This window comes from Molothrus ater, chromosome 21 (assembly GCF_012460135.2).
Source record: "Molothrus ater isolate BHLD 08-10-18 breed brown headed cowbird chromosome 21, BPBGC_Mater_1.1, whole genome shotgun sequence".
Classification (NCBI taxonomy): Eukaryota; Metazoa; Chordata; class Aves; order Passeriformes; family Icteridae; genus Molothrus; species Molothrus ater.
Genome location: NC_050498.2, coordinates 1,252,697 through 1,278,462, shown reverse-complemented (window position 1 = coordinate 1,278,462; position 25,766 = coordinate 1,252,697). Strand labels below are relative to the sequence as shown.

The 25,766-nt window shown below is 50.9% G+C and overlaps 1 protein-coding gene across 1 annotated transcript in view; it reads left to right on the top strand.

The window, feature by feature from the left end:
• Positions 1-25,766, top strand: part of GALNT17 (polypeptide N-acetylgalactosaminyltransferase 17) — a 253,854-nt gene that overhangs the window by 84,395 nt on the left and 143,693 nt on the right. Inside the window, exons 4-5 of the mRNA XM_036394943.2 lie at positions 11,689-11,863; positions 14,420-14,617. Coding sequence (XP_036250836.1) covers positions 11,689-11,863; positions 14,420-14,617 — 373 coding nt within the window. The remainder of the gene's footprint in view (positions 1-11,688; positions 11,864-14,419; positions 14,618-25,766) is intronic.

The following is a 25,766-nucleotide window of genomic DNA, read 5'->3' as shown; positions in this document are numbered from 1 at the left end:
TTCAGAGCTGTGAAGGGGAGGGCAGGGGAGGTGCTGCTGGGGTATCCCACAGTGCCCAGCACCTGAAATACCAGAATGAGAGGCTCCTTCTCCAGATTTTATCCTATTAATGGGGCAAAGAGAAGAACTCTTTCAAAGAGAAGCCATTGGTGATAATCACTGAGCTTCTCCCTCATTTCTGTGCACAAAGGATGTGTTTCTGAACTGCCTCTTCCTCACTCAGGGTGAGGCTGATGGTCAGCCAGGTGCCCTGGAGACACTGGAAAAGCACAGGACAGCAAAACAAATCCTTCCTAAATTGTCTGCAAGGCCACAGCTGCAGCTGGCAGTGAGGATCAGGGTGGGACCCTGTACCCACTGTGGGATGGCAGGGCACCCCTGGGGTTTGGCAGGGTTGGGGCAGAGGGGTGCCCAAAGCTTGGACTGTGTTCAAGCACTTCCAGCTCTGGGCTTTCACAGAATCCCAGAAAAGTTTGGGTTGGAGGGGACCTTAAAGCCCATCCAGTGCCACCCCTCCATGGCAGGGACACCTCCCACTGTCCCAGGCTGCTCCAAGCCCTGTCCAGCCTGGCCTGGGACACTGCCAGGGTTGTGTTGGGAGTGTTGGGGTTGTGTTGGGAGTGTTGGGGTTGTGTTGGGAGTGTTGGGGTTGTGTTGGAGTGTTGGGTTGTGTTGGGAGTGTTGGGTTATGTTGGGAGTGTTGGGGTTGTGTTGGAGTGTTGGGTTATGTTGGGAGTGTTGGGGTTGTGTTGGAGTGTTGGGTTATATTGGGAGTGTTGGGGTTGTGTTGGAGTGTTGGGTTATGTTGGGAGTGTTGGGGTTGTGTTGGAGTGTTGGGTTATGTTGGGTTGTGTTGGGGTTGTGTTGCGAGTGTTGGGGTTGTGTTGCGAGTGTTGGGGTTGTGTTGCAGTGTTGGGGTTGTGTGTTGCAGTGTTGGGTTGTGTTGCAGTGTTGGGTTGTGTTGCGAGTGTTGGGGTTGTGTTGCAGTGTTGGGTTGGGTTGCAGAGTTGGGTTGGGTTGGAATGTTGGGTTGCGTTGGAATGTTTGGTTGGAGTGTTGGGGTTGTGTTGGGAGTGTTGGGGTTGTGTTGCGAGTGTTGGGGTTGTGTGTTGCAGTGTTGGGTTGGGTTGCAGTGTTGGGTTGGGTTGGGTTGGAATGTTTGGTTGCAGTGTTGGGGTTGTGTTGCAGTGTTGGGGTTGTGTTGCAGTGTTGGGGTTGTGTGTTGCAGTGTTGGGTTGGGTTGGAATGTTTGGTTGGAGTTTTGGGGTTGTGTTGGAGTGTTGGCTTGCAGTGTTGGGTTGTGTTGCAGTGCTGTACAGCACCAGGGAGGGAGAGGCAGGGAGATGGCCCTGACTGATGGACAAGTTCAAACATCCTGGGCACAAGGTGGGAAAATCCCAGCCTCCTGGCAAAGCTAGGCTGCATCCCACCCCGAGGGTGCTTCGGTTGGAATTAGGAGTGTCCAGGGTCCCTCATGGTGGCCCAGGGCTGTGCTGAGGGTTGGACATCCCTGACAAGTTCTGGCCTCAGAAATGTTGGGTGCACCAGGAGTGTGGGGTGAGGGCTGAGGTGGTGTCATCAGCTGGGAGGGTGAGTTAATAATGCCAGTGTTCTGCTGCTGAGGCTTTGCAGGCCTCATGACAAATGAGATTTTTAAGGAGGGATTTGAAGGAAGATAATGAGGTAACTTGGCAGATGTTTATGAAGAGCTCCTCCCAAGCGTGTAATAATCTACTTTTCCCATGTAAAAGAAATTATACAAACCAGAACGTATCTCTGGGACCATGTGCTCCCTCTCAGCATCCTGGAGGAGCTGCAGTGACAGCCAGGAATTATTAATGGCAATAACATTGTCACAGAGTTCCCACTAATGGTGGGCAATCATTCTGAGCAGCAACAGCAGCATCACGGAGTTGATGCTTTGGATATTACAAACAAAGTCATCATAATAAATAGATTTGGCTTCTACAGGAAAATAATTACAGGAAAATAGTGCCTCATGAGCTCTCAGATTTAGAGATGAATCCTGGAGGATCAGGCAGAGGATGGGGCTGTGTGGGTGTGACTTTGGAGGCTGTGATTGAACAAGAAGGAATTTCTTCAGCCTCTGTGGGAGCAGCTGTGTGGGAGTGAGGGACAATTCCTGTGGCTGCAGCCCAGGAAAAGCCTTTGGAGGCTCAGCTGTGTAACCTGAGAGAAGGTTGGCTCCAGGGAGCAGTGCCCAAGCCCAGAGCTCTGCTGTCCCCTGGGTCACCAGAAGCAGCTTTGGGGAAGTTGCTGAAGGCTCAGGACAGTCCCTGGCTGGGCTTTGTGTGGGTTTGTCAGGGGGCAAGAGGAACCACAGCAAATCTGGGTAACTGAAGAACAAAGCACCAAATATTAACAGAGATTTCCAAATCAAGTTTTGAGATTAGCCCCAGGGGTGGAGGCAAGAGCTACCTGCCCTGCCCACCTGGCTCTGTGCCCTCCAGGTAGAGCTGTGACAGCCAGGAGCAAAGCCTGGTGCTGCTGTGAGGTTTCAGGCTGGAACAAAGAGCTTCTGAAGCCTCATTAGACACTCCCTGCTCTCAGCTTTGTTGTACAACAGCACAGCACAACACAAAAGTGTGCAGTGAGAGATTAAAGTTAATGAACACCAGCATTCTGATGCTTTATGTCTGAGCTGTAAATAGATAAAAGATGCCAATGTAATGTAACAGGGAAAAAAAATCCCTCCTTGAAGGAGCAAGCTTGGGGAGTTGTAGCTTGAACCCCCTTCTCCCTTGAGCTGCACATTACACTTCATAAAGACTCTTTTGGAGGCTGCTTTTGTTTGTGCTTGTTGCAGGGCTGTAATTCCAAAGGCAGTGTGCAGGTTGTGTTTGGGAGTGATAACGAGGTTCCCTGGCTGGGGGAGGATGCAGCCACGTGCCCCTGAGATGCTCTGTTATCTCACAGCTGCACACTTTGTCTGACTCTGTTGCTTAATCATCACCTGCTTTTTTTTTTAAAGTTGTTGTTGTGTCTTTTAGCGTTTTTAATCTGGGATAACATCTCTTTGAAAAGCAAACCTCTCGGAATACAGGACACCCTCTGGATAAAAGGCTGTTTAAAGGAGCTGGCTCCACCAGGGGAGACATGCTCAGGGTTGTAATTTACCTGGGTCTGGTACTCGAGGGATCCCCTCCTTGTTGTGCTCATTCCAGCAGCAGCAGCACCTGTGCCTCGATCTCCTGGGAGCTGCCTGGGTGTTTGTGCTCAGAGGGAGCTGCAGGAGCTGAGCCACATCCCAGCCTTTCCCAGGGCTGAGCATGGGGTGTTTAACTGGAGCATGGGGTGTTTAACTCAGGCTGAGAGAAGGAGCTGATGCAGCCTGAGCATGGGGTGTTGTTTCACTGGAGCTGACCTGGGCTGTCCCACTGGTGCCCAGCTCTGAGGCTCTGTGAGGAGAGCAGCAGAGCAGCACAGGGTGGGTTTCTTGGTGTGAGAGACAACTGCTCACTTTGAAAATTTAAAAAGGTTTATTAAACCTTAACAAAAATACAGCAAAGGGCTACATAAGGAAAAAGCTGCAGCACTGGGAACTGCCCCTCATGCACACCACATGGCCAGTTCATCTTCAAGCTGCATGCTCAGTCTTTTATACCCCTGGGGGTTGCATCAGCCAGCCCTGGCCCCTCCCAAAGTCTGTCAGTCAGCTCTTCTGTGCCATTTATCAGTGCAGACTGCTTTGTACCTGCATTGGAGCTCAGGTGTTGCCATGCCCACCCCCTGAGCACCCCAAGCTTTTCCATTCCCACCTGCCCCATGCAAGGGACACCTGTGCAGCTTCTTTGTACCTGTGCTAGACAGCCCAGGCTGTCTGATGGCAACAATACAGGGGGAAAGGGAACTGTGGAGAGAACAGAGGACAGCTAAACTACACTAACATAACTATACATCACTAAAGCTTCTCTTAATATTCACACAATAGTTATCTTTTAATTGTGAGAGCCAATCATCTCATTATCCAGCTATAACAGTTGGGGTGTCTGTGCAGGACAGGAGCTGGGATCCATGGTCCTTCTGGGTCCCTTCCAACTCAGGGTATTCTTGATTCTCTATGGGGTTTTGCTGAACCAAGTGAGCAGAGGCTGGAGCTGCATGCCCTGACTGGGACCAGCTTTCCCTGGGAGAGCTGACTCATCCCCTGCTCCCCGTCACAGTTTCCTCTTGTACAGCTGAAGGTAAAAACTTTCAGAAACTCCCCTGGCTCTGAGTCTCTCTGAAAAGAGTTCACATGTATTTATTGCCTGTTGAAGGAGCTGCTTTAATGATTTCCTGCAGAAATCCCAGCCCTGATGGCTTTGGAGTTTCAGGCAGGTGACAAAGTGGGACCGGGGTGCCTGGGGTCTCCCATGGCCCTGGAGCACTCCCAGCCCTGAACCCTCCATGGTTCTGATAACACCTTGGCCTCTGTAGGCTTTTCCCACCCAGCTGAGCCTGGCAAACACAAGGATGTTTTCCTTAGGGGTGTGGAGGTGTGGTCCTCTCCCAAGGACACCTGGCCAGTGCTGCACAAGGAATTCCCTGCTCTTGGTAAATCCTTGAGCTTCTCTGGTGCTGCTGCTGGTCTTTGCTCCTCTCTCTGTGTGGCCACAGGCAGTTCCCACCTTTAGTTCTGGGGGCTACCACAGCATGTGGAGAGGTTTGGGCAGGATTTGGGGTGGGGATGTGTCTGGGTTTGAAAAGCCAGGTGTCTGCTTAAGAAAGGCGGGACCCTCCCCTGAAATGGAAAATGTAACCCCCCTCCCTCTGAATTATTATAATTTTGAAATTAGGGCCCTCAGGCAAAGATATGGGAAGAGGAATAACAGTTCTTTATTAGGAAAACTAAAAATACAAATGTAATAGTACAGAAAAAACCCCACAAACCACTGCCAGAGTGAGAGCAGTCCCTGTCCCCTGTGTGTCAGGGGGTGGCACAGCCCCATCCCATGGGGGCTCAGCCCTCCTGCAGTGCCAGCTGTGGCTCTGCTGGAGCAGGGATCCTGCACAAGGGGGGAGTTTTCCTCTGCAGCTCCAGGGCTGCTGCAGATGGGCCTGGGCTCCCTCTGGCCATGCAGGGCAGCAGAAGCTGCTCCTCTGGCAATGCACTGGGCAAAGGCTGCTGTGCTGTGCCAGGCTCCCATTGGATCCAGGCAGGAATGCTTGGCTCCTGCCCTGGGCGCAGCATCTCCCCATGGGATGCTGGAATTGGATCAGCCCTGCAGGGACACTCAGTGGCCATGGACAGCAGAGATCTCCTGCAGGGAGGATTGGCTGGGGCAGAGATCAAGAAAACTGCCCCAAGAACAGCAGAGAACTGCCCCAGCTCTGACACATGGGGACACAACACACACCCCCAGCCACACTTTCAGCCTCAGACAGGATGGAGCAGTGGATGTTTCTGTGCTTGCATGGGCTCATGTCCATGGTGGAGTTACTTGGCACCAGGTGGTTCCATTTCCCTGCAGCTCCATTTCCCAGCTCGTGTAGGTGACAAAACAGTTTGTAACAGATAACATAAGTCATTGCAGCTGGGCTTTTTAATGGAGCAACAGGTCCATAGGATTTGAGTTCCTTGGACTTGCCCTTCAGGGCAGATCAATAGGGACAGATGGAAACAAAAGGCAGGATTGAAATTGAACCTTTTGGCATTTCCAGGAGCATTTCTCTCTGCAAATCTTGTTGGGAAGCAATGGCAGAGATCAAACCTTCCAGAGTGCATCCTGAATAAACAGGGGTGCTGTGCTCTGAGGGAGGCTCCAGTTCCTCAGAGGATGCCTGAGTGTGTGAGGGAGGAGAGCCATGGGGTGCAGGAGAGAAGGGAGTCTCCACTCTGGATTGGAGTGAATTCCTGGTTGTGCAGCCCCTGTGGATGCACCAGAGGAATCCTCAGGAGTGCTCCTCTGGTCAGGGAGCAGGAGGGGAGCTGGGGGCCACTGCTCTGTTCCCATCCTGGCTCCTGACCTCTTTAGATGCAGAGTCCCAGTTTCTGAGCACCAGGCTGGTTATCCTGGCTCAGGCTCTCATGGATGTTGTCACTGTCAGCCCTGTGCCAGGCAGGGCTGGCAATGGCAGCGAGTCCCTGAGCTGGAGGGGCTTTGTCCCTGCTGGAGTTTGTGTGGAGTCCTGGGAGGAGCAGATCCAAGGGCCAGGCTGCCCCTGTGTGTGACAGCTGCTCTCTGCTGCTGTCCCTTGGTGCAAGTCACAAACCCCTGGAGTTCTGTTCTAGGCCTCCCAGCTGTCAGGACCCAGGACGTTGCTCTGGCTGCCCTGGAGAACTCCAGACCCTGGCAGGGGCTCAGAGACCTTGGCACAGAGTCACAAACACCTGTGCCTTTGATTTTAGCCCATGGAAACAATTCCCAACTTTGTGTGAAGAGTTACAAGCCACAGGAGTTTGAGTAGAATGATAGTGAATTTAACACAGGGTGGAAAAGTAGAATTTTGGGGATTTAGAATGGGGGTTCAGGAAGCAAGATGGAGGAATCTGGGCGTGTTCTGTCCTTCTTCTCCTTCTTCTTGTCCTCCATCTTCTGCTGTGATGGTGACACTTCTGGATTGGTTTAGAGTAGAGCCAGACTGTCTAACATAGGTGATGGGTATTGGGAAATTATTGTAAATAAAGCACACACAGTTCTTAGTATAAAATCCAACAGCACCCCAAGGGCAGGGACTGTGCCACAACCCGACCTGCTGGACAGATCTCAGCAGGGCAGAGAAAGAATGGAACAGATCAGAGAAAATAAACAACCTTGAAAATGAGAACCGACTCAATCCTGACTTCTTCAGTCATGGGGCTGGGAAAAAGAGACTTTCTGCCACCTCAAGGGGCATCTCAACACCAGAGACCTCATCACCCAACCTTCCTGGTGCAGCTGGGACCTGCTGTGAAGCAGCTGGGCAGGAAACACTTCCTGAGCTGACAGGTGAGCAGCCTCAAGGTCAGCAGCAGCTCTGCAGGTGCTGAGGCTGGAGCTGGGTGTTCTGACAGTGCAGGGCACTCAGTGACTGCTGGCTGAGAGAAACATGGGGTAAAATCAGGGATAACTTCACCTGACTTGGACTGGGATGAGATCTGGGAGTCAGTGATGGTTTCCAGAGGTTTGAGCATGTCTGGTCCCACAGGATCAGCATCCCCAGGGGCAGAGGAGCTGTGCAGACACTGGGCTTCCCACTGATGCTTCTCCACACAGCCACATCAGCCCTGCTGCTTCACCCAGGCCAGGACTCACAGGATGCTTGGACAGGAGTTTCTCAGAGAATTTAATTGTCCAAGGCCAGGTTGGACAGGACATGGAGCACCCTGGGCTATGGAGGGTGTCCTTGCTCATGGCAGGGGTGGAATGAGATGAACTTTATCCCAAATCATTCTGGGATTCCTGGAGAATGGCATTTCACTTTTGTTACCCAACAATGGATTTTCCACTCCTGCACTTCTGGGTGCTTTGGGAAATGAAACCCAGAGTGCACCCCTCTGAGTGCCAGGGATGTGTCTGATCACAGAGTGCACCCCTCTGAGTGCCAGGGATGTGTCTGATCACAGCAGAACAGGGCTGTGCTCTGTGCCCTCTCCTCCCAGAGCTGCAGAACAGCTCAGAAGGGTCAGGCTGGCCCAGCTCAGGAAATGTCAGCTCTCCCCAAAATCTGTGGGCTGAGCCTGAACAGAACAGAGGCAGGGAGCAAACCTGGCAATCCCTGTGAGGCTGTGCAGGAAAGCCTTGGAGAGAGGGCCTGGAACTGCATTTCCCACTGTGGGCACTGCTTTTTTCTCTGGGTGCTGCTCCAGGTGGGCAGCAGGCCCTTGGGGACACCCGTGCCACACACTATGGGACAGGGTACCTGGGGACACCTGTGTCCCACACTATGGAACAGGGCACCTGGGGACACCTGTGTCACACACTATGGGCAGGACAGGCCCTTGGGGACACCTGTGTCCCAGCTGTGGGCAGGACAGGCCCTTGAGGACACCTGTGTCCCAGCTGTGGGCAGGACAGGCCCTTGGGGACACCTGTGTCACACACTATGGGCAGGACAGGCCCCTGGGGACACCTGTGTCACACACTGTGGGCAGGACAGGCCCTTGGGGACACCTGTGTCCCAGAGTGTGGGCAGGACAGGCCCTTGGGGACACCTGTGTCACACACTGTGGGCAGGACAGGCCCTTGGGGACACCTGTGTCCCAGAGTGTGGGCAGGACAGGCCCTTGGGGACACCTGTGTCACACACTATGGGCAGGACAGGCCCCTGGGGACACCTGTGTCACACACTATGGGCAGGACAGGCCCTTGGGGACACCTGTGTCACACACTGTGGGCAGGACAGGCCCTGCCTGTGCCAGTGAGCAGGGTCAGGGTGGTGCCAGCCATGGGCACCCCTCCCATCCCTGGTGCCATGGCACAGGTGCTGCTCTGGCCCCTGCTCCCCCAGGTCACTGTGCCCCTGCTGGCACCAGGACACAGCAGGCAGTGGCTGTGGCTGCCTGGGGACATTCTGGGGACATTCTGAGGAGCTGCTGTCCCAGCCAGGGCTGGGCACAGGGGGCTCCCAGGGCTGAGCCTGTGCTGCCTGTGAGCTGTGACATTACAGCTCCTCTGTTCCACTGCAGCTTTGCTCTGCTTTGAGCCGCTCAGACAATTCCCCAGGGCAGTTCTCAGGTTTTCCTTCCACTGAGACTCCACCTCCAATGTGGAATTTGTTTTAATCACTCTGGTGCAGTGGTGGTCTGCTGCATTACTGACTTACCTGCTGCCAAAGCCACATGAGATGCCAAGTGCTGGGCTTGTGGGGCTTCATCTGTCTAAAAAATCGGTGTCTTTGTCTCCCTAAAACCATTGGGGAGAGTTGTTGCCTCCATAAAATCCTGGTTTTGCTCTGAGTGGCTCAGCATGAAATGGAAGTTGCTGAGTTATGGATGTGTGTGATGCAGATGCTTTGAATTGAGGAAGGGGCTCATTTGCTTTATTCTTTTTATTCCCACTTCAGCATAAAAGAGAAAGGAGACTTTGGGGAAATGGAGATGTGAGGGAAGCGTCCCAGAAAGGCAGCGTGGAGAAAGCACATTTGCTGTGCCTGGGTGGAGGCGTGGCAGGGAAGGGAACAGAAAATCCTTTTCCTTTGAAGATTTCAAAGCAGATGAGACTTGCTGTTTACTCCTTTGCTCTCCATTGTGTGTTTCCTTCATGTGGGACCCCACGTGTGCTCGTGTGTCTTGAGGATTTTATCATGTGGATGATTAATGGTGACTTTTTTTCCCTCCTCTTTATTTTTATTCCAGGAGAGAGAAAGATAGTGCAGTGAAGGGTAGTAGACTATAATTTGAGGTCACGGATCATATCTTCATTTTCTGCAGTCCTGAAGCCTCATAGGGATGAAAGATACTCTCAGGAGCTGCTTTCATGGAGTTGAGAGTTTGTGTTGGTGCCCAGTGGCTTTGCTGAGCTTTCAGAGCTCCTCTCTCCAGCAGACCTTTGAGCATTGAGCTGGTGCAACAGGCACTGAAAGGACTGAGGCTCCTCTGGCAGGGAGCTGGCACTTTTCCAAAGGGTTGGAAAAACACACTGGTGTTTATCCTTTATTGTAACCTTCCATCTGCTTCCACCTTCAAAGCCCTCTGGGTCTTTCATGCTCAGATCTTGTACCCTGGAGGATTTCTGTGCTGCTGAGGGCTGCAGGTCCCTGAGGGTCTCAGGCACTGCTCACACAGGCCTGGGAGAGCAGCACAGGGCAATGAGGTGCACTGAACACCAGATATGTGGTGGGAGGATCTTCTGAACAAAGCCAGAATCCCTTTCATGCCCTCACAAAAGCAAGGGGAATTTCAGCTTTTCTGGTGGCAAAACAAACAGCAAGTGCCAAGTCTGTAGTGGTGAGGCTGAGTGAAGAGGGCAGTGAAGCTCAGACATGGTTTTGATATCATTTGAGTCACTTTGGGTGAGTTTTGCAGCATTTCTAGCAGTGCTTTCACCTCAAGCCTCCATCAGGAGATCAGAGTGCTGCTGAATGCTGGCCATGGGTGATGACCTTCCATCTTTGTGTTTCATTTCCATTTCTTTTAGTGCACAGGGCTGTAAGCATCTGAGGTGGCCCACGGGCTCCTCAGTGGCTCTGGGCCACCTTGAGCCCCTCCTGTGTGGGTTGTGCTCGGTCCCTCTTGTGCAGCCCAGCATTGCTGGAGCCCAGGGGATTGATTGTGTCTCTCAGTGCAGGGTGTTCCCCAGTGCCCCAGGGTGGGTTTGTTCCAGCTGGGAGCTGTGTCCCTGTCCCACAGGGATGCAGTTTGTTTGAGGGGGGTCCCTGGGGCCCCCCTAAGCTGTGTGTTCACTGATAGCAGCAGGCAGGCAAGGAGACTCCACTCAGCTCCTGAGGGTGCTGATAGATGAGGGTTTGTTGGGGTCCTGCCCCTGGCAGCAGTGTGGTTTCTGAGGGAGAAGGGGGTATTGGAATATTACCAATATTGCTGGATGGGACGTGCCTGAGCTTGTCTGGCCCTCGCTGCTGAACCAAACAGCGGCAACTGTGGTGTTTCACCCCTCATACACCTTTGCCTGCCTGGGTGTGTGGTGTTTCACCCACAGACACTTTGGGCCGGCTGGGTGTGTGGTGTTTGACCCCAGAGACACTTTTGGCTGCCTGGGTGTGTGGTGTTTCACCCCACAGACACTTTTGCCTGGCTGGGTGTGTGGTGTTTCACCCACAGACACTTTTGGCTGGCTGGGTGTGTGGTGTTTCACCCCACAGACACTTTGGGCTGGCTGGGTGTGTGGTGTTTTACCCCACAGACACTTTTGGCTGCCTGGGTGTGTGGTGTTTCACCCCACAGACACTTTTGGCTGGCTGGGTGTGTGGTGTTTCACCCCACAGACACTTTGGGCTGGCTGGGTGCTGCAGTTGGGCACATGGGGACAAGTCCAGGCCTGCAGGAGCTCTGGTGGTGCTGGGATGGAGCTTCCCCCATAACAGGGGCTGCTCCTGGGGTTTCCCTCTGTGGAGAAGCTTTAAGGGGATGGTGAAGGAAAGGAGTCGGTTCTGATGGAGGGTTTGGATCCAGAGCTTTATTCTGGCCCTCAGGCCTCTGAATGCAGCACCAGCTCCAACAGAACTCCCTGAGCCCGTGGCTGCTGCTCCTTTTAACCCCAGGGAGTGGAGCAGGGAAGGGATAGGGAGCCACCAAGCAGGGACAGGAGGGGAGGGACAAAGGGACAAAGGACACCTGGATGGCCCAATGCCCCCCAGGGGTAGAGGGCATCCTTTGGATCTGCCAATCACTCAGTGCCCTTCTGGAATGCCAGGACTGACAGACAGTGCTGGGAGGGGTCAGGGAGGGGAAAGGAGAAGTGAGTGACACACCTGGAAGGAAATTATCAGGGGAGGGACCAGGTTCTGAGGTAAACCATGAAATCACAACCCAACTAGGGAGGAAGTGGGAGGGAAGGGGAGGGAAGAGAGGGAAAGCCTAGGGAGCAAAGGGCCAAGAGAGCTTCTGGTCTCCCTGGCACAGCCTAACAGGGAGATTCAAGGTGGGCATGAATCAGATTTGGGCCAGTGGGATTACAGATCCATGATCCTGCAGGGGAGGGTCACAGGCCTGGAATGAACCCTACATTTTCCAGGGGTGAGACAGAGCAAACCATTGAACTAAAATGTAACACCACAACCCCACGGGCTGTGTGTCCCTGTCCCCAGAGGAGCTGAAGGCGCCGCTGGAGGAGTACGTCAACAAACGCTACCCGGGGCTGGTCAAGGTGGTGAGGAACCAGAAGAGGGAAGGGCTGATCCGGGCCCGCATCGAGGGCTGGAAGGCTGCCACGGGCCAGGTCACCGGCTTCTTCGATGCCCACGTGGAGTTCACTGCTGGCTGGTAGGTGCTCAGGGGCTTGCTGAGGGGGGCATTAGCCAGGGGAACACCTCTCCTTTTGTGTCCTGTAAGAACCGTGTCTGGCCAGGCTGTTTGGGTGCAATCCAGCTAGCTATGGACCCCAGCCCACACCATCTTCCATGGGTGAAAGCAGAAGATCAGAAGTGCTCTTCTCCATGTGGGGACAAATGGCCTCTGTTTATTGACTTGTGAGGAGACACCTCACACTCTGGTGACTCCCCAGGTGGAAAAGAGGGCACTGTCTCATGGCAGGAGATTTTTATACCTAGGGAATGGGGGCAGAGGAGGACCACAACCAATGGGATACAAGTGGGAAGGGGCGAGGGGAGAGGTAAACCAGGGGAGAGACCACCAGGGCTGACACCTGGGGGGGAAAAAGAGGGAAACCATGTGGCCATAGGATACAAATCATGTGAAGAGTGCAAATTACCAAACACCCAGTGCAAACAACAAAATAACTATTTAGTGTAATACAACAGTGTCCCTACAGAATAGCACACAGGTCCTCTGGCTTATTGTCCTCATGTGTCCCTACAGACTGGCACACAGGTCCTCTGGTTTATTGTCCTCATGTGTCCCTACAGAATGACACACAGGTCCTCTGGCTTATTGTCCCCATGTGTCCCTACAGACTGGCACACAGGTCCTCTGGCTTATTGTCCCCATGTGTCCCTACAGAATGACACACAGGTCCTCTGGCTTATTGTCCCCATGTGTCCCTACAGAATGACACACAGGTCCTCTGGTTTATTGTCCCCATGTGTCCCTACAGACTGGCACACAGGTCCTCTGGTTTATTGTCCTCATGTGTCCCTACAGAATGACACACAGGTCCTCTGGCTTATTGTCCCCATGTGTCCCTACAGAATGACACACAGGTCCTCTGGCTTATTGTCCCCATGTGTCCCTACAGAATGACACACAGGTCCTCTGGTTTATTGTCCCCATGTGTCCCTACAGACTGGCACACAGGTCCTCTGGTTTGTTGTGCTCATGTGTCCCTACAGACTGGCACACAGGTCCTCTGGTTTGTTGTGCTCATGTGTCCCTACAGAATGGCACACAGGTCCTCTGCCTTGCTAATCCTTCTCCAGGATTCCTTCTACATTGAATGGCATGGTGGGAATGTATGAGGAGAACTTTTCCCTGCCCTTGTTCCTTGTAATCCTTCTCTATTCCCTCCCTTCGTGTGTGTGCTTTCCCTGCTCCCTGTTTATGTTTTTCAGGATGATTTCCCATTCCCTTAATTCCTGCAAGTTGAAAAAAGCCCAGGCAGCAAGGGAATGTAGGAGAAAGGGTTTCCCACTTCTGTGCCCATTGCTGGATCCCAGAGGGGAAGGCTCAGAGGCTCTGGATTGATTTGTTTCCTCTGCTGCTGGGAATAAGAGCAGAGGTGCAGAAGCAGCAAAAGGTGTTTCATAAGGATTTTTTTTCAGAGAGGTTTAGAACATTTGAGCTCAAGTGGCTTCAGTTTGAATCTTTGTCATGACAGGAGCCTGAAAGGGAATTTTTTTTCCTTTAACCAAGTGTAAAAAGTAAATGGTCCATGTTTAGAAAAGTGGAGGTGGAAGAAGCTAAACTTGTGTTGAATTTGAACACAGTAACAGCCACAAAAATCCCTATTTGCAGCTGTTAAAGGCAGAGTTGTGCACAGCTATTGAATCCTTTTTAATGACAGTGCAGCTGAAGGGGATATTTTAAGAGCTGTTTGTTATGTTGGGATCTGTATTCCCAGTTGAACATTCCTCTTTCTGGTCACTAAATCCTCACACCTGATTCACTGAGTAGCTCCCATCGACTGAGCTGTTGAAGCTCTTTCCTAGGGGTAGAGAGGAGACATTTCTGCAGTGTGGGCTTGGCTCTCCCTGAGTTTCCCACCCACTGCTGTTACTGGGAGCACTGGGAGTGCCAGTTCCCCCAAATTCCCCCTGGTGTGGGCACTGACCCAGGGCCCTCGATGGCTCTGGAGCTGCAGAGGTGAGGCTGAGCACACCCCCTGCTCTGAACATGTACCAGAGATGAATTTTTTAGCTACAGAGTCATCAAACTGCATCCCAAGGAAAAAAGACCCTTCAAACAGTCCTGCTTTCCAGAATGTACCTGTTCTGCCCAGGGTTTTGGGATCTGGGGGAAGTCTGGACTAGTTCAGGCATGGTTTGAACCAAGCCCACCCTTCCTGGCCTTGCTTTACAGAAGGGAAGGTTTCCAGCCTGTGAGCCAGGTTTGTACCCAGCACAAGGAGGACATGGACCTGGAGTGGGTCCAGAGGAGGAACACGAAGGGCTGGAGCACTTGTGCTGTGAGGAGAAGCTGAGGGAGTTGGAGTTGTTCAGCTGGAGAGGAGAAGGCTCTGAGTGGATTCCAGCACCAAAGGGAGCTCCCAGGAGAGCTGGAGAGGGACTGGGGACAAGGGCTGGAGGGACAGGACACAGGGAATGGCTCCCACTGCCAGGGGCAGGGATGGATGGGAGATTGGGATGGAACTGAGTGGAGCTGCAGTGAACTGAGGCTCTGTCTGTGCTTTGCCCCTTCCTGCAGGGCGGAGCCGGTGCTGTCCCGGATCCAGGAGAACAGGAAGAGGGTGATCCTGCCCTCCATTGACAACATCAAGCAGGACAACTTCGAGGTGCAGCGCTACGAGAACTCAGCCCACGGCTACAGCTGGGAGCTGTGGTGCATGTACATCAGCCCCCCCAAGGACTGGTGGGACGCCGGGGACCCCTCCCTGCCCATCAGGTACGGCTGGGCTGACACACAGTGAGGAGGGCTGGGGACACTCACTGTGCAGGGCTGGGGACACTCACTGTGCAGGGCTGGGGACACTCACTGCCCAGGGCTGGGGACACTCAATGAGCAGGGCTGGGGACACTCAATGAGCAGGGCTGGGGACACTCACTGACCAAAACTGGGGACACTCACTGCCCGGGGCTGGGGACACTCACTGAGCAGGGCTGGGGGCATTCACTGCCCGGGGCTGGGGACACTCACTGCCCGGGGCTGGGGACACTCACTGCTCAGGGCTGGGGACACTCACTGACCAAAACTGGGGACACTCACTGCCCAGGGCTGGGGACATTCACTGCCCGGCTGGGCTGGGGACACTCACTGTGCAGGGCTGGGGACACTCACTGTGCAGGGCTGGGGACACTCACTGCCCGGGGCTGGGGACACTCAATGAGCAGGGCTGGGGACACTCACTGAGCAGGGCTGGGGACACTCACTGCCCAGGGCTGGGGACACTCACTGAGCAGGGCTGGGGACACTCACTGCCCAGGGCTGGGGACACTCAATGAGCAGGGCTGGAGACACTCACTGCCCAGGGCTGGGGACACTCACTGAGCAGGGCTGGGGACACTCACTGCCCAGGGCTGGGGACACTCACTGTGCAGGGCTGGGGACATTCACTGCCCAAAACTGGGGACATTCACTGAGCAGGGCTGGGGACATTCACTGCCCGGGGCTGGGGACACTCAATGAGCAGGGCTGGGGACACTCACTGACCAAAACTGGGGACACTCACTGTGCAGGGCTGGGGACACTCACTGCCCGGGGCTGGGGACACTCACTGCCCAGGGCTGGGGACACTCACTGCCCAGGGCTGGGGACACTCACTGCCCGGGGCTGGGGACACTCACTGCCCAGGGCTGGGGACACTCAATGAGCAGGGCTGGGGACACTCACTGCCCAGGGCTGGGGACACTCACTGCCCGGGGCTGGGGACACTCAGTGAGCAGGGCTGGGGACACTCAATGAGCAGGGCTGGGGACACTCACTGCCCAGGGCTGGGGACACTCACTGCCCAGGGCTGGGGACACTCACTGACCAAAACTGGGGACATTCACTGAGCAGGGCTGGGGACATTCACTGAGCAGAACTGGGGGCACTCACTGCTCAGGGCTGGGGCACTCATGAGCAGCACCAGGGAGGGCAGGGAGGCATCCATCTGCTGAGGGAGCCTGTGGGAGAGCTGGACAGGGACACACAACACCCTGGAGTGGAAGGGGAAAGGGGAATGGCTTCAGACAGAGGAGGGGTAGGTGGGATACTGGAAGGAATTGTTCTCTGTGAGGGTGGGCAGGCCCTGGCACAGGGTGCCCAGAGCAGCTGGGGCTGCCCCTGGATCCCTGGCAGTGCCCAAGGCCAGGCTGGACAGGGCTGGGAGCAGCCTGGGACAGTGGGAGGTGTCCCTGCCATGGCAGGGGTGGCACTGGATGGGCTTTGAGGTCCCTTCCCACCCAAAGCATTCCATGGTTCTATGAAAATGCAGGAAGATGAAGTGAGGAAGCTCCCTGGAGAGGTAGGGACAATGTCATAACGCCCACCTGCTCTGTGACATGGGCCAGGGAGGGTTTGAAGGGTGCAGGGATTTGGGAAAGGGTGTTGGTAACAAACCCACCAGGGAGGTGCAGGAGCTGTGCAGATCTGTTCAGGCTTGTGTGGAAGTGCAGGTGACAAAGTGGCTGTGCCTCAGTCCCAGTGTCTAGTTTGTGCAAACCAGGAGGAATGAGGAGATGGTTCCCATGTGATGATGGGCTGAGGGTGGGTCCATGGAGCACAGCACTGTGTTTTCCTCAATGCAGAGTCCTCTCCTCCCAGGGCAAGCTTTGGAAAAATGTGTCTCAGGCTGTTGTAACACTCCAGCTGAAGGGTTGGCAGCTCTGAAATGTGCTCCAGCCCTGCCAGGCTTCAGGGGTGGGATGAGCCCAAAGCAAGAGCAGGAGGGGAGGCTGTGGGTGGGAGCTGGGGCTGCTCTGTGTGCACAGCTCTGAGGTTTTCCCTTCACAGCCCCCAGCTATGACAGTGATGCTCTGATCAGGAGTGGTGTCTGGCCAGGTGGGTGGGATCCACCTGGATCCTGACATGGTTTGTCTGGGGAAGCCTTGTCCTCAGGCACAGAGCAGCTGCAGGAGGGCAGATCCCTGCCTGGTGGGAATCCTGAACCCAAACAACTCTGTTTTGGTCACTGACATAATCCCTGGAAGCTGGAATTAGGTCTGTTCCCATTCACACAGAGACTTCTTGTTACTCCTTTGGCTCCCTTGTCCAGGGCAGCACATTCAGCCCTCAATGGAGGAATTAGTTTCGTTTGGAGTCAGTTTATTCTGGACAGGAGTCAGGGCTTTGACAAATAAACAGTTATTTTAACCAAATTCAGGCTGCTGGATTTGTTCAGGGAGGGCTGGGCCATGCAGAAGGCAAAGCTGAGGAACCCAAGAGCCCTTGCAGGTGAGGTGTGAGCAGAGTGGTGCTGGCAGCTCCTGCTGGAGCCTCTGGAGGGTGATAAAAGTGGATCAGCACTGCTGGGATAAACCTTTCTCAGCCAGGAAATATAAAAGGGCACAAAGAACAAACTCTTTAATAAAAGAGTTTGTATCTCCCATTTGGGAGATACAGGAAAGCTTTGGCACAGGGAGTGTCCCCTGTGATTGTGACACCACCCTGGCAGCTGGCTGAGCTTCAGCACCTCTCACTGGAGGTGTCTGAGGAAACTGAACCCCCAGTATGATATTTAAAGGTCTGGTAACACCTTCTGCTCTGTTCTGCTCACAAAATGGGGTCTGAGTCTGTGCCATGCACTTTGGGGGTGGTCAAGGACAAGTGGGGCAGAGCCACATGGGGAGGGACAGCCTTGGTTTGGGGAAGGTGTGTGATGGCAGGGGAGGTGAGGTTTACTTGGTTGGTTTTTGAAAGGGAGGGGAGGTGAGGTTTGGTTGGTTTTTGGAAGGTGTTTGATGGGAGGTGAGGTGTGTTTGATGTTGGTTTTTGGAAGGTGTTTGATGTTGGTTTTTGGAAGGTGTTTGATGTTGGTTTTTGGAAGGTGTTTGATGTTGGTTTTTGGAAGGTGTTTGATGTTGGTTTTTGGAAAGTGTTTGATGTTGGTTTTTGGAAGGTGTTTGGTGGCAGGGGAGGTGAGGTTTGGTTGGTTTTTGGAAGGCAGGGGAGGTGAGGTTTGGTTTGGTTGGTTTTTGGAAGGCAGGGGAGGTGAGGTTGGTTGGTTTTTGGAAGGCAGGGGAGTTTTGGTTGGTTGGTGTTTGGAAGGCAGGGGAGGTGAGGTTTGGTTGGTTTTTGGAAGGCAGGGGAGTTTTGGTTGGTTGGTGTTTGGAAGGCAGGGGAGTTTTGCTTGGTTGGTTTTTGGAAGGCAGGGGAGGTGAGGTTTGGTTTGGTTGGTGTTTGGAAGGCAGGGGAGGTGAGGTTTGGTTTGGTTGGTTTTTGGAAGGCAGGGGAGGTGAGGTTTGCTTGGTTGGTTTTTGGAAGGCAGGGGAGGTTTGGTTTGGTTGGTTTTTGGAAGGCAGGGGAGGTGAGGTTTGGTTTGGTTGGTTTTTGGAAGGCAGGGGAGTTTTGCTGGTTGGTGTTTGGAAGGTGTTTGATGTGAGGGCAGGTGAGAAGGCAGAGGGTGGTGAGCTGAGGAGTTTCTGAGCTGAGGAAACTCCTGTGGGGAGCTGGAGGGTTGGGTGCTCATGAAGAGATGGAGTGGGGAGGTCAGGACCTACACCAGGAGGATTTTGGTTCTTTAGGGTGTTTTCCCCAGGCTCCCCAGTATGAACCAGTTCAGGGGTTACCAATGAGCCAGGAGTACGTGGGCTCACAGGGATGTTGGACACTTCTCACAGCTCTATTTCTTCTCTTGCTTTGGTGCTGAGAGCCAGAGGTGCTGCCTGGGGTGGATCTGCTGCTGCAGAAGGGAAGGGTTTGCTCTGGGACTTGGCTCCTGCTGACCAGCAGGTCCTGTTAGGTAGTTCTGGTGCTTGTTTTATCTTAAAGTAATGTAGGGATGGTGCTAAAATCTGAGCAGGGCATTGAGCATCACATCTCTGCATTTCAGCTGATGGCAAACAGTGGCAGGAGGAGCTGGGAGAGGTTTTTATCTGAAATTCCCACAACCTTGGTGCACCCCTCACATCCCTTTTGGAGATGCCCTGGAGCAGGGGATGCCCCATTATCCCCAGCCAGGCAATCCCAGGGATCTGCCCCTCAGCTCTGGGCACTGCTGAGAGGAAGGAACAGGAAAAAGAGATCAGAGCAGGGTTCTGGAGACACCTTTGTTAAAGGCATCTGAAATGTGGATTCTGTGCTGAGGTCCCAGGGGTTTGAGGGAGCCAGGGGAAGGACACAGCCCTGAGACACCCAGGAACCTCCCAGCCATGTTAAATAAAAACATGCAAAAACACTGAAATAACATTTTCATGTCAAAGCACTGAGATAACATTGCCAGCAGGCCCTGGGGGAGGATCAGGAGGAAGATAAATGGGCAGTGTCCCCAACAGGAAGCTAATGACACGTGCTGTCCTGTTGTGTACCCACACACAGAGCAGAAATAATGACTGCAGTTATTTCTTTGTCACATCATGCTCTGAAAATCCTGCACTTGGTAGCAATGTTTGCATGGAAGGGATGCAGTGCAGTGCTCCATGTAATTATGCATGGATTAGAGGAAATTTGGAAATTATAGCATACAGAGGTACATTAGTTTTTAAGAGATACTTTAGGATAAAAGGGTGGGAGTGAAGTAAAGCAGTTTATTCCCTATTTTGGGTTCACTCTTGGTGCATGGGGACTGTGGCAGCCCCAGGAGGAATTCCCTGCCCACCAGGGCTGCTCCAGCCCTGTGAGCCCAGAGGTGACCAAATACAGTCAATGGGGACTGGAGACAGAATATGGGAATGTTTTGGGGCAGAGTGCTCTCCTGGCTAATTCCCAGATATGATTATCCAGGCAGAGAGCTGATGGCCTCTTTGAAATGAAATTTGTCTAAAATACGGCCCAGTCTCAAACTGGCTCCAGGCTCCTGCTTTATCCAGTAATATCCTGCAAGAAATAGCCTCCCTTAATCCCTGGGAGAAATGCTGCTGTAATACCTGGGGTCTGCAATGCATCAGCTGTTGTATTTTTGTCACCTTAACCTTTGAAATGCTGATACACCAAAGATCCCCCAATCTCAGCACTAGCTGGGCCTGGTTTCACAGCCAGGCTTTCCTTGCAAGGCCCTGCCTGCCTCTGTGCAGGAGATAAAATTGTGATTGCAGGGTAATGGATCGTGTCTGAATTAGCTCTGCCAGAAGAGGCAGACAGAAAATGAGGTTTAAAATGGTCATCACAGAGATCCTGATGTCCAGCAGAGTGAGCTCCTGCAGAGCTGGTGGCATTTCCTGGTGCTGAGCTGTGTCAGGAGGGGATCTGTGCCTGCATTCCATGCCTGGATGGGCTTTGCTGTGGAGATGCAGCCAGGATTTATCCAGGTATTAATGACAGACATTGGTCAGAGTTTGCTGAGGGTCCAGAAAACTTTTGAGGCTACAAAAAATGGAAGAAAGCTGATGCTTTCAGGGTCCTGTGGGAAATCCAAGCGAGCTCTTTGGAGATGCTGTGAAACAGCAAATGGATGACCTGGTCCTGGGGTATCCCATGGTGGGATCCAGCTTTTAGCATCTTCAGCAATGATTTATTTCCCACTGACAGAACATGAGGTTCATTGAGGTTCATTGAGGTCTGGAGCTTGTTGCTTCACTGGTGTGAACCCCAGAGCTCCTCCTGCCTGACCTGGTTTGGTTGTGTCACACCAGCTTTGGTCAAAAAGCTGCTGAGATCTGGAGATTTATGGCTCCTTGTGCTGATGGTGCTTCAGGGGCAGCCCCAGGATTTGTAATTACAGCTGTGAGGTATTGATGGCTCCAGGAAAACAATGAATGCTCTCCTGCCCTGGGTCTCATCCAGGAGCCACAGAATCACTGGGTTGGAAGAGACCTTGAAGATCACAGAGTCCAACCCAGCCCCAACAGCTCAACTCAACCCTGGCACCCAGTGCCACATCCAGGCTTTGTTAAACACACGCAGGGAGTGAACACTGAGCAGCCCTGGGCTGAGGGACACCCAGCTGAGCAGGGAAAGGGGCTGGACACACGTTCTGCTGCAGGAATGAAAGGGGCTGGACACATGTTCTGCTGGAGGAATGAAAGGGGCTGGACACATGTTCTGCTGCAGGAATTGTCATACCTGAGCTCTGCTGCCTGGTCCTGCTGTCACTGCACTCAGAGAGCCCCTGGGGCTGCAGAAGCTCTCCAAAATCCTCAGGTCCAGCCCTGAGCACGTGCCCCACACTGGGATGTAAGAGCTGAAATGAGGGATGTGGGACTCCAGGCAGCTCTTCAAAATGCAGTTTATTGTATGCAAAATGCAGTCTATTGTATCCAAAATGCAGTTTATTCCATCCAAGGTGTTACACCACTCCAGGGTCATGGGTGACAGAGCTGTGCCCACAGCTGTCAGCTCCAGCTGCAGGCAGGCCTGGAGACCCTTTGGTTATGGTTACAGTGCATTATAGACTTTTCTTTGCTGAGCATCTTCATACAGTAGAACCAATCTATACCTTAACTATTATCTATAGCCCATCATAACTGCTGTAATTACCATATTCATGTCACTGTTCTCCAATCACTCACAGTCAGTACATTACAGTTTAAGCCAGAAGTTGTTCTTCAGTTTTCTTGCAGTGGAAAATTCTGAGACCTTTTTTCTACTTGCAGCATTTGCTGCCTTGTTTGCCTGTGCTCTCTTCCTGCTTGGTGAAAACATCTTCTTGTTTGGGGTGGGTTTACCCTTTGCTCTAAGCCATAAAAACCCCTTCTACTAACACACCCTTTGCCTCCTTGGTTATCCAGTGAGACTGGCTCAGCAATTCTTTCCTTCTATATCAAAACTTGCTTCCATCTCTATTCCTTCATCAGACTCTACATTTAAAAATCTTTCTGCCATGCATCCATATCTGTGAGACTTTCTCATCAAACTTTCATCCTTCCCAATGCTGGGAGATGCCTCATCTGCTCCTTTTCTGAGCACCTCAGGGGTGCTGATGCCACCACCACCCTGGGTGGACTGGATTATTTATAATATATTGAATTTCCTGACTTTCTGTTTGTGTTTTCCACGTGTGGCTGTGCAGAGCAGTGGGGCAGAGGCTGCAAGGCTCCCTCAGTGAGCAGCCCCCAGAAGGTGCTGGGGCTGGAGGAGCCTCAAGTGGCTCTAGAGGTGACAAGAAGCCTCTTCCCAATAATACTACTAATAATTATAATACTAAAAATATTAAACTTTCTGTACTAACACGTTCTAATCCCAAAAAACCCACTACATTTAACCTAAAAACCATTAAAAAACCTTCAGAAAATTAAATAATAAAACTGAAATTATAAGTATATAATTTAATTTAAAAGATATAATATCATATAATAAAAAGCTTAAAAATTAAAATTTTAAATTTAAAAAAATATATATATTTAAAAGAAAAATTTTAAAACAAAAACTTGAATGTCTCCTTCAGTGAGCAGCCCCCAGAAGGTGCTGGGACTGGAGGAGCCTCAGGTGGCTCCAGAGGTGACAAGAAGCCTCTTCCCAATAATACTACTAATAATTATAATACTAAAAATATTAAACTTTCTGTACTAACAAGTTCTAATCCCAAAAAACCCACTACATTTAACCTAAAAACCATTAAAAAACCTTCAGAAAATTAAATAATAAAACTGAAATTATAAGTATATAATTTAATTTAAAAGATATAATATCATATAATAAAAAGCTTAAAATTTAAAGTTTTAAAATTAAAAAAATATATATATTTAAAAGAAAAATTTTAAAACAAAAACTTGAATGTCTCCTTCAGTGAGCAGCCCCCAGAAGGTGTTGGGGCTGCAGGAGCCTCAGGTGGCTCCAGAGGTGACAGGAAGCTTCTTCCCAAGCCTCCCAGGCATGGATGCAGCTGGGAGCCAGCTTGTTAGAACTCTAAATACTAAAAATTTTAAACTTTCTGTACTAACAAATTCTAACCCCCAAAACCCCAAAAATAAAATTAAAATTATAAGTATCTAATTTAATTTAAAATATATAATATCATATAATTAAAAACTTCAAATTTAAAGTTTTAAAATATAATAATATATATGTAAAACAAAATAAAAATTCAAAAACAAAACTTAATCCTTCATCACCTTCTTCACCTTTTTCATAAATAATACTATCTATCTAATTAAACAAAATTTACACGACAAAACATAATTAATTACAAAGTTTAAAAAATTAAATATAATTATATATATTTAATTAATTATAATTAGTTATATGTATTTAATTTAATACATATTAAATATAATTATATATTCTTAAATAGCTTTTCCTTTAAAAACTTATAGAAATAAGTTTGCAAAACTATTTTATGTAGTATTATACAAAATACAAAGCTATTTTATAACTTATTAATAAAATACTTTAAAACTCACAGCTTCTAAAATTATAGTATAAATAAAAATAATAAACATCTAAATCTAAACACAAAATGCCATCTCAAACACCTTCAGTCCCAACCCTACAAAAACAAAAAGAAGTTTAAAAGCCAACATCAGCTTTTAGGTAAAAGTGGATTTTGGACAGGGCTATGCTGCAGACGTTTTATGTGGCACTTCATCTTTACTGCTGCTGGAAGACAAAAGCTCATTTAATTAGAATTAAGATCATTGTGAGGAGGAAATGGGGTTTGAGTGTTATGGATTGTGAAAGAATGAAAAGGCTGATAGGTTTGACGGTTTTTATAAAGTTGAAAATAATGTTAATTAACCCACCCAATTACCTGCTGCCTCAGCCTCACAAATGTGAATTTGCTCTTGCAGTGTTCTTAGGAAAGAGCAAACTTCATCCCAGGTGTGGGAATGATGCAGGGGTGGGGCTGGGACAAACACAGGGGTTCAGGTTGCTGAATGTGGCCCAGGAGTGAAGGTTCTGCTGCTAACAAGGCATTTGTGTTTAATTAAAGTGTTCCTCAGTCCCAGAGCTCAGGTGACCTGAGCTGTCCCTCTCTGGGGCTGGGCTTTCATTTGGGGTGGGATCATTATTATATTTATTTGTTCATTCCAGAAACCACGAGCTGTTGATTTTTCCGTGGGGCTTCCTGCAGCCCTCATCCCATGATGGTGTTCAAAAGCCCAGACTCAGTGCTTTTTTAATTTTAGTTAAATAAATGCTGTTTCTTTCCTCTTTTAGTCCAACCTCTGAGACTTCTTTTAGGCTACTGTGACATCCTGAAACTTCTGTGCACACAGACTCTGGAATAGCCAGAGGAACAGAGCCCTTGGGAATAACCTCCACTGCCATAAAATGCTGGGAGAGGATCCCCATGGCTGGGACAGGACATTCCTGCAGCACATCCCCACCCTGGCAGGGTTAGCAAGGTGCACATCAGACCCTCAGTAACAGATTTACCCAGGTTTGCTCAAACTCTTACCAATAATTTCACCACCACAGGAGTGCTCAGCGTGGCAGGAGGCACCTCAGGGATGGTGCAAACTGTTGGAGACAGGTGTGAGGAAAAGACAGAATTCTAAGGATATTTCTTGGGTTTCTGTGGGTTTGTTTTGAAAAAAGTCTTGAGGTATTGGTACAAAATGATGAATATTTTTTAAATTGGTTCTTTCTGGCTTTAGCATCTCCAAACTGCAGGAAGATTCCTGATTCTGTGTGAAGATGGTTTAAAATGTTCTCATTCTTGTGGCATTTGGAAGCTGAGGGGAAGATTTCCATAGGAGCCAAATGTGGGGTGGTGAAATGGGAATTTGTTTTTGGAAACCTCACCTGGAATGTGGGAGAAGATGCTGGTGTCAGGTGTGGGATGGGATGGGATGGGATGGGATGGGATGGGATGGGATGGGATGGGATGGGATGGGAGGGGATGGGATGGGAGGGGATGGGATGGAAGGTCCCAGCAGCTGCAGGAGGCTCATGGAGCTCTTCAGTGGCTGCATATAAAACTTAAACAGATAAAATTTAAATGGAACAGGAAGATAAATTGTTGGTAGTGGTGATCAGGCTCTGAAGCTGCCTTCCTTGATCAGATCAAGGAGACCAAAGCTCTGTGTTGGTCACCCAAATGCTTCTTCTCCCTTGAAATCAGGTTCTCCTCCATCCCTGCTCTGGCTGCAGTTCCATGTCAGGGCTCAGCATCATTTCTACCAAAATCCATGGAGCCCCAAAGGACTTTGGGCCAGACCTTGGTCCAGCATGGGAACAACAGGGATTTGTCCAAGGCCAGGCTGGACAGGGCCTGGAGCAGCCTGGGCCAGTGGGAGGTGTCCCTGCCAGGGCAGGGGTGGCACTGGATGGATTTTAAGTCCCTTCCAACCCAAACCCTCCTAGGATTCTGTGGCTCTTCCCCAAGGAAGGTTTGGTTGGTGCCTCTGCAAAGAGCTGCTGCAAACATCTTGTTATTCAAACACCTCAAGAAATCAGACCCATCCATCCCTAGCTCCTGGAGACCTGTGCTTCCAGGGGTGTGAAGCTGAAAGCTAAGGTTTGATCCCTCCTGGCTGGCATGGATAATGAAGGGTTCTGAAAAAACTGAAAACAAGTAACAGAAGAATTGCAGAATCACAGAATAATTGGGGTTGGAAGGGACCGTAAAGCTCATCTCATTCCACCCCGGCCATGGGCAAGGACACCTTCCACTATCCCAGCTTCTCCAAGCCCTGTTCAACCTGGCCTTGTAGAGAAGAAACTGAGGGATTTTTTTTTTTTTTTTTGTTTAATTAGTGTCAGTCTTGTTTGGGCTCAGAATGTAGGAGAGGGAAGATTTAGGTCAGAATCATGACCTCAATAACTTTGTCATCCAGCTCCAGATTAAATTAAAACCATCAAGTGCTTTATCAGCTTCTAAAGTACTCCAGCAAGAACCTCTTCACTGTTCTCAGTTTGGGTTTTCCTTTTAGTGCTGAGGGTTTTTTGGGGATGATTTGAGGCCACATAATAAAAATTTTAATTGACTTTCTCAATTTTTATGTTAACGGTACTGGGAGGAGTGATCCTCAACTGGCTGCACAAAGTGACTTTCACTCCCTGGTGTGCTAATTTG